General features: G+C 46.0%; 1 protein-coding gene and 1 pseudogene across 6 annotated transcripts in view; one reads left to right on the top strand and one right to left on the bottom strand.

The window, feature by feature from the left end:
* The window catches only part of Arhgap44 (Rho GTPase activating protein 44), a 174940-nt gene extending 163461 nt beyond the window's left edge, over nucleotides 1-11479 (bottom strand). For 3 of the 6 annotated variants that reach the window (XM_076542614.1, XM_015992386.3, XM_015992387.3), the window contains exon 1: nucleotides 11095-11479. In XM_076542614.1, coding sequence (XP_076398729.1) covers nucleotides 11095-11147 — 53 coding nt within the window. In that variant the 5' untranslated portion in view covers nucleotides 11148-11479. The remainder of the gene's footprint in view (nucleotides 1-11094) is intronic. The other 3 variants (XM_015992389.3, XM_076542615.1, XM_006973524.4) reach the window with 1 other exon arrangement.
* Nucleotides 11480-13795: 2316 nt separating this feature from the next.
* Nucleotides 13796-14652, top strand: LOC102917822 (ferredoxin-2, mitochondrial pseudogene; annotated as a pseudogene).
* The last annotated feature ends 2122 nt before the right edge of the window (nucleotides 14653-16774 follow it).

Genomic DNA, 16774 nt, shown 5'->3' on the forward strand with positions numbered 1-16774 from the left:
TTTATTTAAGTCAGGAGCAGTTAATTAGCTCTTCTAAAACCACCTAGAGCAGTGGTTCTCAAATTTCCTAACGCTGCAACCTTTTAATACAGTTCCTCATGTTCTGGTGACCCCCAACCATAAAATTATCTTGTTCTTACTTCATAACTGTAATTTTGCTACTGTTATGAATCATAAGGTAAATATCTGACATGCAGACGATCTTAGGTGACCCTGGAAAAGGGTCATTCAGTTGAGAACCACTGGCCTAGACTACAGGGGCATGGGACGCTGTGGCCGCAAAGAAGGGGTACTAGGGAGAGAGCAGGAGGCCTCCATCCATGCTCACCCCACTCAGGAGGCATCTCAAGTCTGCCTTGCTGTTTTCCATCTCCATTTCCCCATCTGCAAAGTGGGTCTTTAGACAGCACTTGATTCATAAGGAAGCTACCATGAAAACGGTCTTCACAAAGTCTCTCGGCCAGGCTCCTCCAACAGGTCCTACAGGCTGCTTCCTGGTCTCCCCTTCCATGCCTGCAGCAAGACTGGCTTTCAGGGCTGTATTTGGAGTGCAGTGTGGTCAGCTGACTTGCTCTGACCAATGAAAGGGCAGAAGTGGCACATGTTGCTTCCAAAAGAAAAATTGGAAGCCAGAGTGTGACAGTGTGACTCACCACTGTCTTGTGTCCTCTCTTTCTACCACAGAGGCAAGTGTGGAATAGAAGCCAGGATAGCGTGGGGCAAGGAGAGCTGTCCTCACTCCATAGGCCAGTGCTAGGAGCCACTAAGATCTGGCACACTCTGACTTTTTTTTTTTCCTCTGATTTTTTGAGACAGGGTTTCTTGTGTAGTTTTGGTACCTGTCCTGGATCTTGCTCTGTATACCAGGCTGGCCTCCAACTCACAGAGATCCACCTGGCTCTGCCTCTCAAGTGCTGGGATGAAAGGTGTGCGCCACCGCTGCCCAGCTCACTTTGACTAGTCTATTACTGCCGTTACTTATAGTACAAATCATGTTCTTGGCTAAACACAGAGAAACTGGGATTGATCCAAGGCGAAGACAAATGGTCATCAATTTCAAGCTGTAAGTTTCAAGTTCTCAGGAACACAGGTAAAGGAGACCTGTGTGTCATACTCTGTGTCCAAGAGACTCTCAGCACAGCAAGGGATCCTGTAATAACTAAAATCTATTAAGTGCTTTTTCTAATCAGAAGTTCCACTGAGGACATTATGTTTACTGTCTCATTTAACCCCAGCAATAATCCTATAAAGTGTCATGTCACAGGGGCAGGATGAGACTTTCAGTTTCCTTCATTATTCTCCCCTTTGTAGGAAAGGCATTTAAAAGATACAGTTGTTCAAACTAATCTTGAAGCTGGGCACAGCAGTAAATGCCTGTAACTACAGCCCAGAGGCCATGAGGAACAGCAAGAGAGAGATTGTTTTCCTGATGTTGGCCCCTAGGGAGGCGCTGACCAGCTCCTTCAGAGGGCTAGGAGAATCTCAGAGCCACGTTCTGTGATATTCTATTGCATTGTCAAATACGCCCAAGGGAGACAGTGAGAGACTGGGAGACAGATGTGCAAAAAGAATGAAACCCCTGGTGATTCAACAGGGTCCCGTCACATCCAAGGGAACTTTGTGACTAGCTCCGGCCAACGAGATGTTAGCCGAGCCGCGAGCATCCTTTGTGAATTCTAAGTCAAAGACTGAAGAGTCAGAATGCCAAGAAATGTCATTTCCTGATTCTCTCTTCACCTTTAGCAATGCCAAAGAAAGAATGGAGGGAGTCAGATTAGATTCCCAGACCCCTCACAGAACATCAGTGGCCCTAGGAGTGCTCTCCTCCATCTCAGCTCATTTTTCATGAGCCTTTCAAAATGTAAGATTGTGATATTATGCTACTTGAGTGTTCCCATAGCAGAGTCTGATCTATCCTCACATACAGCATGGGAAATTGACTACTCAGAGCAGTACAAAAAAAAACCTAAGGAAATCACAAGAGAATTCAAATGAGAGCAAGGGCCTAAATGCTGGTCTGAGGGTGGGGAGACAGGGGCAAAGCTAATCAAGGGGAAAAAGAGAAATTCACATTAGACCGCACTGGAAGTCCAAGTCACATGCAGAATCTATTATACTTCTTTTAAAACATCAAAATCATAATAAAAATGAATATTTTAAGAATGTGTTACTTGAAGTGATTGGGGTGGGGGGAGGAAAACATGACTAGTCTAATGGGCAGTGAAGAAAATGGAAATCTGCCAAAGAAACCGTATCCAGAGTGTCCTTGGAAAACTACTCATGAGCTTCAAGGAACAAACAAGTCCTGGTTTCACCATTCCTTAGAAAAGGAATACTGCAGAATTCATTTTTACACTGTTACTGAAATGTGAGAGACAGAGCAAAGATACCCAATCCCATACAAACAATAAATTCAATCTAACTATATAGAAACAGTCAACAAACCACAGTCTGCAGAAAAGCAGAGTTCAATATTGGAGACTCTACTGAGGATCAGACACACACACACACACACACACACACACACACACACACACACACACACACATACAAAAGGGCAGGTAAGATGGATCAGCAGTAAAGACCCTTGCAACTAACCCTGATCACCTGAGTTTGATGCCCAGAATCCAAATGCTGCATGCTACATGCTGGAAGAGGAGAATTGATTCCTACAAGTTGTCCACACATACATGCACACATACACAGATAAATAAAAGAACGTTAAAAAGAAAAAAAAAATCTCAAACCAACCATTATGCATTTATATTAAAGTCAATAACATAGGCACCTAAATACAACCACAATATTAGTGCTTCTAAGTGTTAGACAATGCAATTAGACTAGAAAATAAAGTAAGTACAACCACCACGATGAAGACACAAAATTATTATTCGCAAAAGATACAATGATCTACTAGAGAATCCTGTAACCCAAGTTCTAAATCATTTAAAAGCAATGGAATAAATAAGAGTAAGAAGGGGAAAAAAAAGATTCTAATTCCCAAAGCTACAGCAACAAGTCCAAGTCATCTAAAAAGGAAAGCATGATCCAGGGGGACTGAAATGGTAACCAACTGCACGAGGAGATCACAGACAGGCTTAAATAAACTGATGCTGCTCCCTTCAGAAACATCCTCAGGGCACCCAATGTTGCAAGGACAGCAACATCTCATGACACCCAATGTTGCAAAGATGGCAACATCTCCATCTTACTATCCACATGTAAGAAAATGTGGGTAGGCAATAAACACTTTTCTTCCACAAGGCAGAAATCTAGGCTGGACAGAAACGTCTCCAGCCAAAGGCTCAGAGTTCTGATGACTGGGCCATGGAGCAGCCCTAACAGAAGCTGGGGTGCAGGGGCCAGCCTGGCTCTGCTGCCCCCGCAACACTGAAGCCTTACGATCACTGCTCACAGCTGAGCCCACCTCAACTTTCTACTGGCATTGAGAAGGCAGGCCAAGGAAACAAATCAGAAACCCTCTAGCCTATGACAAGTGGTCCTTCAGGACCCAGTAGTGGTACTTCAATATTGTACATATGAATTACACCGTCTATTTAATAATAGAGTAACTAACTTAAAAACAAGAAGGATCTAGAAAGTGAAACATGACTTCTAACACATGTCACACACCAGAACAGATGGCTGCTGAGTTCCAGATTAGGAGGTAAAATGAAGGCCTCCCAGACACTGCTGAAGATGCTTGAGTGTCTCTATATTCTGGGTCTGAGAAAGGGTTAATAAGCATAAACCATAAATTAACAAATCCCAAACCACAAATATTAGATATCCTTATGAAGAGAGAAAACAGAACAAAATGAAAGAACCTAAACCAAATCTGAAAGAAATCAGGCCAGGCGGTGGTAGTACACGCCTTTCATCCCAGCACTCGGGAGGCAGAGCCAGGTGGATCTCTGTGAATTCGAGACCAGCCTAGGCTACCAAGTGAGTTCCAGGAAAAGCACAAAGCTACACGGAGAAACCCTGTCTTGAAAAACCAAAAAAGAAAAGAAAAGAAAGAAATCAGGAACCTCCAGGGAAATGTGTAGAGCAGTTGAAGAAGCAGGTACATACTCAGATATTAGAAATTACTTTGGAATCAAGCAAAGTTATGAATGTGAATTTGGAAAAATAAGCCAAAAACAAATGCAGGCAATTCAGAAAGAGCAATAAATGTCCAGGATTTAAAAAAAAGCTCAATTTAACTAAAAACCAAATTTTCTGCCCACACTAAAAAGCATTGTATTAGTTGCTGATAGAGTTGGGGAAAGAGACAAATTCTACCAAGGATGGAAAAGCGCTCGCGCTCTCTCTCTCTCTCTCTCTCTCTCTCTCTCTCTCTCTCTCTCTCTCTCTCTCTCTCTCTCTCTCTCTGAAATACACATAATCACATAGTATTAAAAACTCACATGCTCTCTGATCCCTACATTCCCAATACTGAAAGGCCATCTTAGAGGCATAAACAGGTAGGATGACCAACAAAAAAAAAAAAAAAAAACAGTTAGCTATGGTGGACTATCAGATACCCTAGAACACCATGTTATTGATGATGTGCACATAATGTATTTACTGGCACGAGATCATATTCAAGACATCACATGAAGGGGGTTAAGAAGGCTACAAGAGTACACATAATATGGTCACTATTCTTTTTTAGAGTATACAGTAATGTACCCAAGATGATGTCTGGATTAACAATAGGCTGCAGATATAATGGTGTCCCTACAGAGTGGTACCACCAATAGCAACAGAGCAATCTTAGTTTGCTCAAGCACACTCCAGGAAGCTCACACAACCAGGAGATCACCTCACTAAGTGATTATAGATACCCACTAACAGACTGCATCTAAGTATTTACTGTGGCTCCATGGAGACACTCGATAAACTCCCCCTTTTTTGCAACCATCTATAAGTCTATCGTTTCTCTATGATAGACATTACTTATGCAACTAAAAATAATGGTTAAAAAATAAGTTGAATTCTGTGGGAAAATAAACATTTTTTTTTCTAAAAATAACCTCTAAAGTTAGAAAATGAAAGCTACATCTGCTCTCTGGACAAAAAGGAGTGTTTCAAACTACTAGACACTACAGTCTCTCCAAGGCAGCAAGGGGTCGGAGGTCCCTGAACCCGAGGGGAGCCAGACCCTCTTGCTCTCTCCGCTGAACCTGTTCTCTGAGCTCTGAAATCCTCAGCTCTGAGCCAAAGCATAATTTCACTGTTTACCGTCATTGCGGAAAAAGCATTTGAAATAATCTGCTCTTGACTACTAATAAAAGGGATGATTACAGATCCCTCTAAAACAAATAACCACAAATTACTGTTTTATTCACGTGGCTACTAATTTACTTTTTAAAAGAGTCACAAAAAAAAAAAACAATGCCTCTTATCACCCATGATTAAAAAATTACCAATCAGTGTTGATGAATTCCTCCAATGGAGGAAAATGGGAGGGGAGGGGATGGTGTTAATTGCCACTCAAGATTAAAAAAAAAAAAAAAAAAAAAAGGCTCCCTCACAGTGACTTGCAGGTCTGGGATGAGAGAATTCTGCAAGAAACCCAGGCAGCCTCCTGCTGACTGCAGAAACCAGGCCAGCAAAGGGTGGACAGGGCAGGCCTGCAGAGTACAGGGCTTAAAGGACCAAGGGCAAAGGTCCTTCTCTGCCTCTGCTGCCTGCCATCAGTGGCCCAGTACATTCTGTTATCGCATAGCCACACCTCGAAGAAGGTCGAGCCTGGGCCCCCAGGACTCTCCTGGAGAATTCTAGGGCAAGGTCTCTGGTCTGGAGAGCCTTGCTGCACTCACAGAAAGTGGCTGCAGAAGCCTGCATTGGTCTGAGAGGTCCAAATCACGGCCAGCAAAATGCAGGTTGATGACTAATGCAGACTTGTTCTGACTTTCCGCTCTAGTCCTATTGATTGGCTGATGGCTTTCAGAGGCCTGCTGAAGGACAAGCAGTGGCTTCAAGGAAAGGGTCCTCAGTGGCTTTGGCCAGAGCATAAATGCAGGCCATGCCAGAGCTCCTGGAAGCTTCACACCCAGCGGGGGACCACTGGCCAGTGCCTAGATTGCCTGCAGTTCAACTGTGCAGCCTGCGCTGCGGCAGTGAGGCTTGGCAAGGCTGCAAGAAGAACCAAGTCCTCTCAGCTCTGTCTTGCATGCTAGCAAGCAGTCGAGGAATAGAAAGCAGAGCTCTGGAGACAAAATTTGTTCTCCCAACTTAGCAGCTCTAAACCCACACAATCCAGGGCAACCCAAACAGCCTTGCTCCCACCTACAAGCCCACTGCTACTTGCCCACTCTTGAACTTGACTCACGATCCTACAAGAGCAGGTCCCAGGCAGAGAGCCACTGGGCAGTTACTATTGGAATCCGTTTCCCAGACTGTATATGGAGAAGGCTAATGTTTTGTGATGACTGAAGTGGGTAGCTTTATAGGAAAATGACCAGAACCTGAAGGTCCATCTGGTGAGCTCTTCATCAGGCCAGGCATCCTTCAACCTCATCACGGCCCTTTAAGATAGAAGCTTGCTGTGCTCCCAACATGCAGACTGGAAAAGAAAAGTCCTCCGCAGGGGCTGATTTTGCTTCTCGAACCTTCTCTTTCACCCCGTGGGTCTCTTGGGTTTCAGCTCAGCACTTTGTTTCTCCCAACACAAACCAGACATCACCTCCAAGAAGGACGCTGTCTCTCTCAGGATGGGTGACACCCCAGAAGACACTAGACCGTACTGAAGATTTTAACCAAAGAAGCCAACAGCAGTGCCACACATGCAGCATAAACTAAGCCCTCTGTCAAGGTCCCCAGCCCAGCAGAAGCTGCCCTCACTCACTCCTCCAGGTATCCACCCCCATCACAAAAAATCAAAGAAGTAGCAGCAGGTGCTCTCCCCCATCTCTGAACTACTTTCCAAGACTGACTCCTCTACTTGCAATGCATGAAATCTTCTGATCCAGTTGCCAAGGGATTTCAGAGAACCCTCTACATGCCAAATTGTATCTGCCTTCCAGGGAGCTCAAAATCAAGTCAGGAAAATGATGGACAAGCTAAAGATGACACTCCAAAGGAACAGTACAGCATACCCATAAAATTCAGGCTCCAGTAAGCAGGATTTCTGTGTGCCTGGCACTATAATATTCCTAGAACAAAGCAATGTGTGGCTGATAGGAAACAGTCAATCATCCTATAGTAAGTGGCTGAGCACAAGCATGCTATCTAAAAAGAGTTAGAATGCTAGCCCAAAGATCCTGGGGATACTCTCCATTAAACTGAGCACTGCTTTGGACATTTTTCTGTGGTAACTTCATCATCATCATTATAGTTTCTGAATCTCCACAGGGCAACCTTCAGTATTCCCATTTTGCCAATAAGAAAACTAATGTGCAGAGAGCCAATGTCAAGATCGCTAAGTACCCAAGCAAATATGTCCCACTTGATAATGAGTGTCCCTAGCCAGTAGGTACAGGATGGCCAGGGAGAGCTTTCCAGAGTATGGGTAAAAAGTGAAGGGACACATACGGGAAAATCAAGGCAGAAGCATGTGCACTAACTGGAAAATATGACCAAGACAGGGTCTCATGTGTCCCAGGTTGGCTTTGAACTTACTATGTAGCCAAAGATGACCTTGAACTTCTGATCTTCCTGCTGCTACCTCCAAGTGGATTACAGGTATGTGTCAACATGTGGTACTGAGATTGAACCCTGAGCTTCATACATGCTAGACTAACACTCTACCAAATGAGCACTTATCATCTCTTTCCATAGTTGCTGATGTCTACTTAGAGATGCCCAATTCAAGGCACAGTACTAAGAACCCGAGTATACTGAAGGAGGGCAACCCTTGCACTGTTCAAGGGACATGAGCCAATCCCTAGAAGTTTTTCATTTGCAATAATCCCAGAATCTGTGAATTACAGAAAGTGAGCTAGGTGGGGAGCCATAGAGAAGAGGGGCTCTCAAGCCCACCTCTCCCCCAGAAAGAGGGAAGTCACTATTTCCAAAACCATAGGAGTAAGAATTGAGTGTCTACTAAAACTACTCTATAAAGCACTTTATGACACTACATCCACCATCCAAACTGCCAATCCTGTGGTGGTCTGAAAGAAAATGGCCCCCGTAGGGAGTGGCACTGTTAGGAGGTGTGGTTTTGTTGGAGTAGGTGTGGCCTGTTGGAAAAAATGAGTCACTTATGGGGGTGGGCTCTGAGGTCTCTATGCTCAAGGTATGCTCAGTGTAGAACACAGTTCACTTCCTGTTGTCTGGAGATGAAGATGTGGAACCCTCAGCATCATATCTGTCTGTATACTACCATGTCACGCCATAATGATAATGAACTAAACCTCTGAAGCTGTAAGCTAGCCCCAGTTAAATGTTCCCCTTTATAAGAGTTGCCATAGTCATGGTGTCTCTTCACAGCAATAGAAACCCTAACTAACACAAACCCTATGAGTTGCCAGTGAATGAAGACATTAAGAAGCAAATCCTGTCTCTTTCCCCCATACATTGGGTTATGCTTCGCAACATTCTCAATACGAAGAACCCCACCCCACCACCCCTTGACTCCCCTCATGGGCCAGGAGTAAACCATTTTCATCTTGGCAATAACTATCGACTGAGCACCAATTGTCTACAAGGCACTGCTGTATGGCCTTGGCATGCAAGGGCGATCAATATATTCTATGGGAGACAGATGGGCAAAAGTCAAAAAAAAAAAAAGTACAAGCTTTCAAATAGTGGTGAGTACTGTGCAAAAATGAAAAAGATGATGGGCAAGAGTGGGGGGTTGGGGGGCTTACCTGAGCCTGTGAGCCAAGTCCTGATGGACGAGAAAGCTATTTGAGAAGACCACATCCTCAACCAGGCAGTAAAAATGGGTAGTCAGCAAGAAAAAAAAAAAAAAAAAAAAAAAAAAAAAAGCCCTAAAGTGGAGCTGGGCTTGACATACCTGAAGCACAGAAGAGTAAGTGGGAGGAGGCAGGGTCAAGGAGAAGGGAAGACAAACTGAGCATGTTGAGACAAAGGGGTCCATCCAGTTGGATGTGGTCCTGTAGGCTACTGAAATACTGGGAATAATGCGTGGAATGAGACAGCATTGGGAGTGTTGAAGCAGTAGAGTATTATGAACTCATTTTTGCTTTAAGGGTTCCTTCTGGACCTCATCAAAACAGATACAAGTAGGGCCTCAGTTTGTACAGGTTGGTCATCCATACCAGGGCTCCAGCAGCCCTGGCAGATAAGCAGGGTACAGCCCTGGTATTTGGACTTCTAAGAATGTTCTTTCAATAAGGAAGACCACTTAGAAAAATCCAATTTGTCTTGGCCTTTTTTCATTTCCCCCATGAATGAAGGTCAAAAATAAGCTTCCTATGTCCATGACTCAAAAATCTCACAACTTAAAAAACAAGCCCTGAAGGAAGATCTAAGACACAGGTTTCATAAAGGCAACATGAATGCCTTCCCCCACGACATTTAGATTCTAGCACCAAACGAACACTCCAAAACCATGAGAGACAGCAACCCCTGGTCAGAATGAGGGGCCTACTGACCTCTGAGATGTCTAATGCCATCACATACGCCAGATCCCAGAGAGTAATCCAGAAGCCAAAACAGTAAAGAGTGGTCAGCTTGACAGCCAACCCTTACATCCCTGGTACCAGGAAAACACTATCTCAGCATCCAACATACCAAAGACAGTCCACGTGAGGCTATATTTGTGGCAATACCATGCCAAAAATCTGGGCTAATCTGACTCTGCTATTCATAAATTCCCCCTCATGTTAAAGCACATGTGTTTGGGAAGGGAAAATGAATCCAAGTCTAGTTTAGACGCTGTTACTTGGAAACCATCTGGAGTCCCTGAAAGCGTGAGAAGCCACCACATCCCCTGCCCTCAAATGCCCACTGTAACTAGGGCAGTATGCTTCCATGGAGTTGAGACGTCCTCTACTCTCCAGGGAAGTCCACCACCCCCACCCTACCAGGTGCCAGCTCAAGCTCCACTTCCCACCCAAGAAAGGTATTTGGTTTCTCAACAAACCTGGCGGAGAGCACTCCATGTGTGGAGCTTGCACTTGAATTGCACCCAAGGCTGGGCTCTTTGCTCTCTGATTGCTTTAAACTGCACACCTGAATTCCTTTGACAACCACACAGAAATCCTTCCCCAGGCACACGGTTTCCATGAAAAAAATCCCCTCTACCTAACATGCCTGTGCTTCGAGAATGGCTTTGGAAGAGACCCACCAGAATCCTTATGTAACCTTAATAGATGTTGGCACCCCGCAGATCCGCTCCTGGAGACACTGGCCCAGATCTAGTCCATGTTCACCAAGATGAGAACAGTCTGGGTCCTGCAGATTCCTGGAGCCAAGCTGTTCTGGACTGGGAATGGTGAGGGCGACTGTCCCCATCCCCTCTACCTGGCTGCGAGCCTCTGAACGTCTCATCTTCCAAAGGAGCTGGACCTCTCTTTCTGCAGCCTCCCTCCCTCCACTAAAATCAGTCTTGGGACCAAGCCCACAACAGCGCCATGCCACCAGCACCTTCCCCCTCCCCGCCATCCTCTACCCACCCCCAAACGCTGAAGAAAAGCGGCCAGGAAAGTGATCCAGCATCTCATACAGTCACAGTCCCTGAAAACAAACACGTCGCGGGAGGGGGGAGGGTGTAGACCAGGCACAACACTACCCTAAGACCATAAGCAGCCCTGAACTGGGCATAGGGAGGAAGGAGGAATCTCCGGAGGCAGCCAGCGACTCAGCAGCCACCAGCTCCATCAGAGCAAACACCTGTTTCCAGGAAGAATCGCGGCCAGAGGGAGAGGGAGTCCCCGGGAAAGGCAGGGAGGGCGAGGTGAAGGGGCAGCTGGGGACGCAGGTGAAGGATGCGTCACTCTCTGAGCTGGGCAACCCAAGCCTAGACCGGCCGGCGGGAAGCGAGCAAGAGTCGAGGTCGCGAGAGGGGAGGTCGCGCCTGCCGGCCCGCGAGGACCCAGGAGGAACGCAGGAGCTCCAGGGGGGGCAGCTCCATCACCTGCGCCCGGTAGATGCAGTCCCGCGGGTGTGCCGGCCCCAGGCAGCCAGCGGGTGACCTACCTGCCCACCGTCTGGTTGGCCAGCTGGCGCATGCGGTTAAACTGCTTCTTCATCGTGGCCCCGCTGCCGCGCTAGCCCGGGAGCTGGGGAAGGACAGAGCTGCCCGGAGCCCGCCGCAGGGTTACATGGCTCCCGCGCCCAGCCTCCTGGGCGACAGCAGCGGCGGCGGCACTGCGGAGCCTGGGGAGCCGCCTGGCCCGCTCCCAGCCTCCCGAGAGCACCTCCGCCTACTCCGCCAGCTGCATCATTCTCTGCGACACGCCCGGGGCCGCCCTCGGCGCCCGCCGGTCCGCCCGGGCTGCAGCCCCTAGCCCCAGCCGGGCGAGCTAACCGGGTAGTCTCCGCAGGCTGGCTGGCCAGCTGGCCGGGTGGTCCCCTTGCGCCTGTGCGGAATGCGCCGTGCATGCTGGGACTTGTAGTTTCCTGCTCCCACCTTTCCTCTGTCCAAAGTTTACAAGGACAGCTTTAGAGCTGAAGCGGGAGAAGGTAGTGTTGTGAAGACGTTTAGGCTTTAGCTTGCTAGTACAGGAAATATTTTCGTGCTTGAAAGGTGAAACCAAGGACACAATAGCAAACAGAGTGAGCGTCTGGTTCCTATTGCATCTCAAATGTGTGTGAGGCGTTTCAGGGCTGAATTCACAGGAAGACATGCTAGGGGGATGTGCTCATTAAATTGAATAAGGTCACCTTATTGGTGTTCAGTTACAGGGTTAAGCTTGGCGCAAAGGGGTTTTGAACTCGGCATAGCATGCATCCCAAAATGCCATCCTTAATCTTCTGCAAACCTAGTAGGTAACCAAAAGCTAATATAAGATTGAATCAGAGACATCTTGTCTACTGGCCCAACCCGAGACGGCTTTCTTCGTTTTTGTTGTTGTTGTTTTGTTTTTCAAGACAGGGCTTCTCTGTGTAACAACCCTGGCTGCCCTGGAACTCACTTTGTAGACCAGGTCAGTCTTGAACTCCTCCTGAGTGCTGTGATCAAAGATGTGCACCACCATGCCGGGCTCCGAGACAGCTTTTCCTGTATGACTTAGATTCTAGCTGTGCCCATATCCTTTCCACTTTCCACTGCCAGACTATGAATGGGCACTGGCTGGGCAGCCCACTGGTGCCCACCAGCTTGTTGAATGGAATTGTGGTGCTAGACTGAGAAAGTGGCAGGTGAGGGGAACGACAAGATGACTCAACAGGTAAGGGTGCTTGTCACTAAGCCTGATGACCTGCATTCAATCTCCGGAGCCTACGAGGTGGAAGAAAAGTGACTCCTGTGAGTTGTCTTATACACACACACACACACACACACACACACACACACACACACACACACAGATAAATAAATAAATGTAAAAAAATTAAAAAGCAAGAAAATGGCAAGTGGTCCCGATTAGTTACCATCCTTATGTATCAAGTAAAGTCAGAGTTGTCGGGCAGTAGGGACTTTGGGTCAAACCTATGTGAGTTCCCATTAGAATTCCACATATTCGTAAATAACTTTAGGGAAGCTGCCACACATCTTTCATCTCCAGACTCCCCATCTCTGATATCACTGCTCTCTGATAAATGGAAATGAAAGAGTACTGTTTTTCAAATCCATTTACATACAAACCTCCATGTAGTCCATCGTGACAGATGCAGTGAAACTTAGCATAATGGGAAAATCCAGGGTAATTCCTATTCTGAAAAAAGTGGAAGAGCATCTATGACCCGAGATATTTTGCATGTGTTGATTACAGTAGAAAGCTGTCCTAAATGTGGATCTACGTATCTCACTGGACAGCTGAACAAAAGATGGTTTGAGGCATGTTTTGGCTGAATGAACATGAAATCTTTAATTAATTGTGAATTCAGCCTCTGCTTATTAGGTCAAGAGTTCTAGCCAATTAACGAGTGAAGGCATCATTTGCTTTTAACTGACTGGATATGGCTATAATGTCAACATCATATTTATATAAGCAAATTATTTCTACTTTGATTTAAGAAAAATAAACATGACCAAGGTGGTTAATAATGACCATCAATTTGACAGGATCTGGATTCACCAGAGAGGAGAGCTTATGACTATGAGAAAGTGTTTAGGTTAACCGAGTTAGGAAGACATCTTAAATGTGTGTAGCACCATTCTATGGGCTGGGGCCCCAGACTGTATAAGAAGGAGGGAGTGAGGTGAGCATTATCATTATCTCTTCCTCCTGACAGCTGATGCAGGGACCAGCTGCCTTTGAGGTCCCGCTGTCATGATGTCCCTGCCATGATGGACAGCACCCTCAAGGTGGGAGCCCAGGTGAACTCTTTGAAGTTACTTTTGTCAGAGGGTTTCTTCACAGCAACAGGAAAAGTCACCAATACCCTAATAAACATGGCCTTGTGTCCATAAGTAATAGTGAGACATTAAGAGCACTACATGACTTTAAGCAGCACTGATTTTGTTTTGTTTTGTTTTGTTTCTGGCCACATGTACAACTGTGTTATTCAGTACAGTAGCCCCTGGATACGTGTGGTTGTTGAAATTTCAATTAAATGAAAAAGAGTTGACTGTCGCAATCACCCCAGCCATACTTGAAATGCATCTTCTGCTTCCTGCCCTAGACAAAAGATAACACAGAAGAAAAGAGAAAACGATATTGAGTCTGTGCTTCCGAGCTTCCAAACCAGACTCCAGAAACATGTGTAAGAAAGTGAAGTTTTCACATGGCCTAGCATGGCTGCCTCCATGGCTGGTGACGTGAATGCCCGGGTCCTGTTGCGAAGCCGCCGGGGGTTCTTGGGTTATCAGGGCTGGGCACGCTGGCATCAACGTTCAGGACTCTCGGGATGACAGGAGACAGGCGCGCAGGCGAGGACGAGGCAGACGACCTGGAGCTGCCCCGGGACGTGGTCAACGTGGTCTTCGTGGACCGCTCTGGTCGGCGGATCCCCGTGAGGGGTAGAGTCGGGGACAATGTTCTTCACCTGGTCCAGCGCCACCGGGTGGACCTGGAAGGGGCCTGCGAAGCCTCCCTGGCATGTTCCACCAGCCATGTGTATGTGAGTGAGGCCCACCTGGATCTCCTGCCTCGTCCTGGGGAGAAGGAGGATGACATGTTGGACATGGCCCCACTGCTCCAGGAGAACTCGAGACTGGGCTGCCAGATTGTGCTGACCCCTGAGCTGGAAGGAGTGGAGTTTGCTCTTCCCAAGGTCACCAGGAACTTCTACGTGGATGGCCACATCCCCAAGCCTCACTGAGAGGAGGCCACTGGACCAACCAGGGCCACTGAACTGAAAAGCCATGCTTCCGGCCCCAGAGCACGGACTGGCAGGGAAAGAGAAGTTGGAAGCACAGTGTGAGACCAGAGCCACTGCTGGGGATAACCATTGTCTGGGCCCTGAGGGGGAATGGGTCTCCATCTTGTGTGTGTCAGTCCACCAGGGAGAATCGAACTATAAATTAGGGATGGACTCAAATCAGAGCTGCAATAAAAAGTCACACACACACACACACACACACACACACACACACACGTGAAGTTTTTAAAGGAAAGAGTTTGAATTTTGAGAACTGGTGCCTTCGTGTAGCTTGTGGAGACTACAATATCATGTCACCTAAAGAACTGGAATTTGCATACTGCCAGGGGTTGGGGGGGTTGGGGTGGGGGGTGACTGAAGATGAGGACTCAGGAGATGAAGCCAAGAAAGAGAAAAGGGAAGTAGATGATATGCATATACACTCTATTGTTATCCAAAACTAAATGTATTAAATGCTACCTATTTCTCCAGAAGAGGTTATGATTTATAAAGGTCATGATTAGTCAGGTGATTTTTTTTTGTATGTGGACAAGAAATATATACAGAATATCCCCTCCTCCTGTTCACTATATCATAAACCCAGCCATGAATTAGTTATGGGTGCTGTGGAGCACAGAGACAGTCATCCAGCAGGAGTAAGAAGGGCACCTTGGTTATTTTACGCCAGAGGTTTGGGTTTGTTATTATCTCATTCCTGGGTCTCTGGGGGATATGTCTGGGAAAGAGGCCTGTGCCATGTTCCTTCCATGGCCCATGCTTGGCAGCAGGAGTAGTCAAGCTGCTTAGTGGAAGGACAGGAAGTGCTCCCTCACAGGGTCTCACAGGCCCAGAAGTCCCTGCACATAAGTCATATGTAGGGGAGGAGACAGTTCCACGAGGGGCCACCAAAGTCCCACCTCTCCAGTTCCGACGTAAGTTGAAAGAGCTGGATGTGAAGCAGGTGGGCTCTCACCAATGAGCAGAAAGCCTTGCCGCTATGGTGTGGATTTGCCTGCAACGTAATTTCTGCACCTAGAAGAAATATGCTTAAAAGTGAAATTCATTTGCAAAAGAGATGAGGAAGAAAAACAGCGGGGTGGAGAGAACACTCTATTTCTTGTATTCTTGATTTTGATCTATGGGAGGAGTGCACTTCCCTGTAGCTGTCAACTTTTGGCTTCATCATAGTATTGCTCTGGCTTAAAAAAAAACGTGGATCTTACTTTCCTCAAAATTTTATTTATGTGAAATAAATTTCCCTAGGAATATGGTCCCAAATTCACAGCCAGTTGTTGAGTTAGAATGGCTTTTGGCATCCAATTAAATAGCCTTGCCCTGCCCCCCCCCCCCCGCTTTCTGTTTCTCTCTCTCTCTCTCTCTCTCTCTCTCTCTCTCTCTCTCTCTCTCTCTCTCCTTCCTGTGGGGGGATGAAAATGTGTTCATCCAGCTGCCTGCCCCTGCTCCTGTGTCTTCCATGTCTTGCCTACAATGATAGATGCTATTCTACAAGAAGTGTAAGCCAAAGTAAACTCTTTTCTACTCTCAGTTGCTCTTGGTCATTGTATTTTATCACAGCAACTATATAGCAAAGCAACTATAATATACATGACGTGACTTCTGGCTACAGTATAAGTTGGGGCAAAATGAACCATGTCTGTTCCTACCAAAAAAAAATGTCCATCACTAAAGAAAACTCCACTGAGCAAGGCTTGTCTGGATAATCAGATTGAAGAAGAGGACACAAGCTCAGGTAACTGCCAATCATTTTTGCTAGGACTCTCTACAAAACCCTTCATCACTCTTCAGATGGGAATTTGTAGTTCCAAATCTCTACAATGTCAGTTCTTAATCAACCAGTTCAGCAAGCCATTTGGAATTTGTATAACTGAAGAACATATGTGATTTCCTGAGAATCTAATCACCTTTATAACCACAGGTACCAATACTGTACCACGAAAGCAACCCTGTAGGTCCTACAATACTTTGGAGGAGTTGGGTTTTGTTTCTTTGCTTGTTTTAATTTTATAAAGTTTATTATCAAAATGACCTTCCAAATAAATAAAAACATTACACACCCAAATCAACCAGACCCAAAGTGTACACAAGTCTACTGTGCCGTGAGAATAGATGTTCATAATGGAATATGTGGGCTTCATATTACATTTTCAGTAAGGAATATATTGTATGCACTTATCCACCACCAAAACCAGAAAAACTCCATGACAGAATTAGAACTAGAAAAACAATTGTCTTTATATTCTCTTTCATAACTCGTGTCTATCACCTGTGTTCAGTCCTTCTCATCCCCTTATATTCAGCTTTTCTTATTCTCTTTTGTTCATGTTATACTGTATTGGCTTACATATTCACATATATACATCTAAGTAGTCCATTCATTTCCTCCAAATTTTAA

Source organism: Peromyscus maniculatus, chromosome 8, assembly GCF_049852395.1.
Source record: "Peromyscus maniculatus bairdii isolate BWxNUB_F1_BW_parent chromosome 8, HU_Pman_BW_mat_3.1, whole genome shotgun sequence".
Taxonomy (NCBI): domain Eukaryota; kingdom Metazoa; phylum Chordata; class Mammalia; order Rodentia; family Cricetidae; genus Peromyscus; species Peromyscus maniculatus.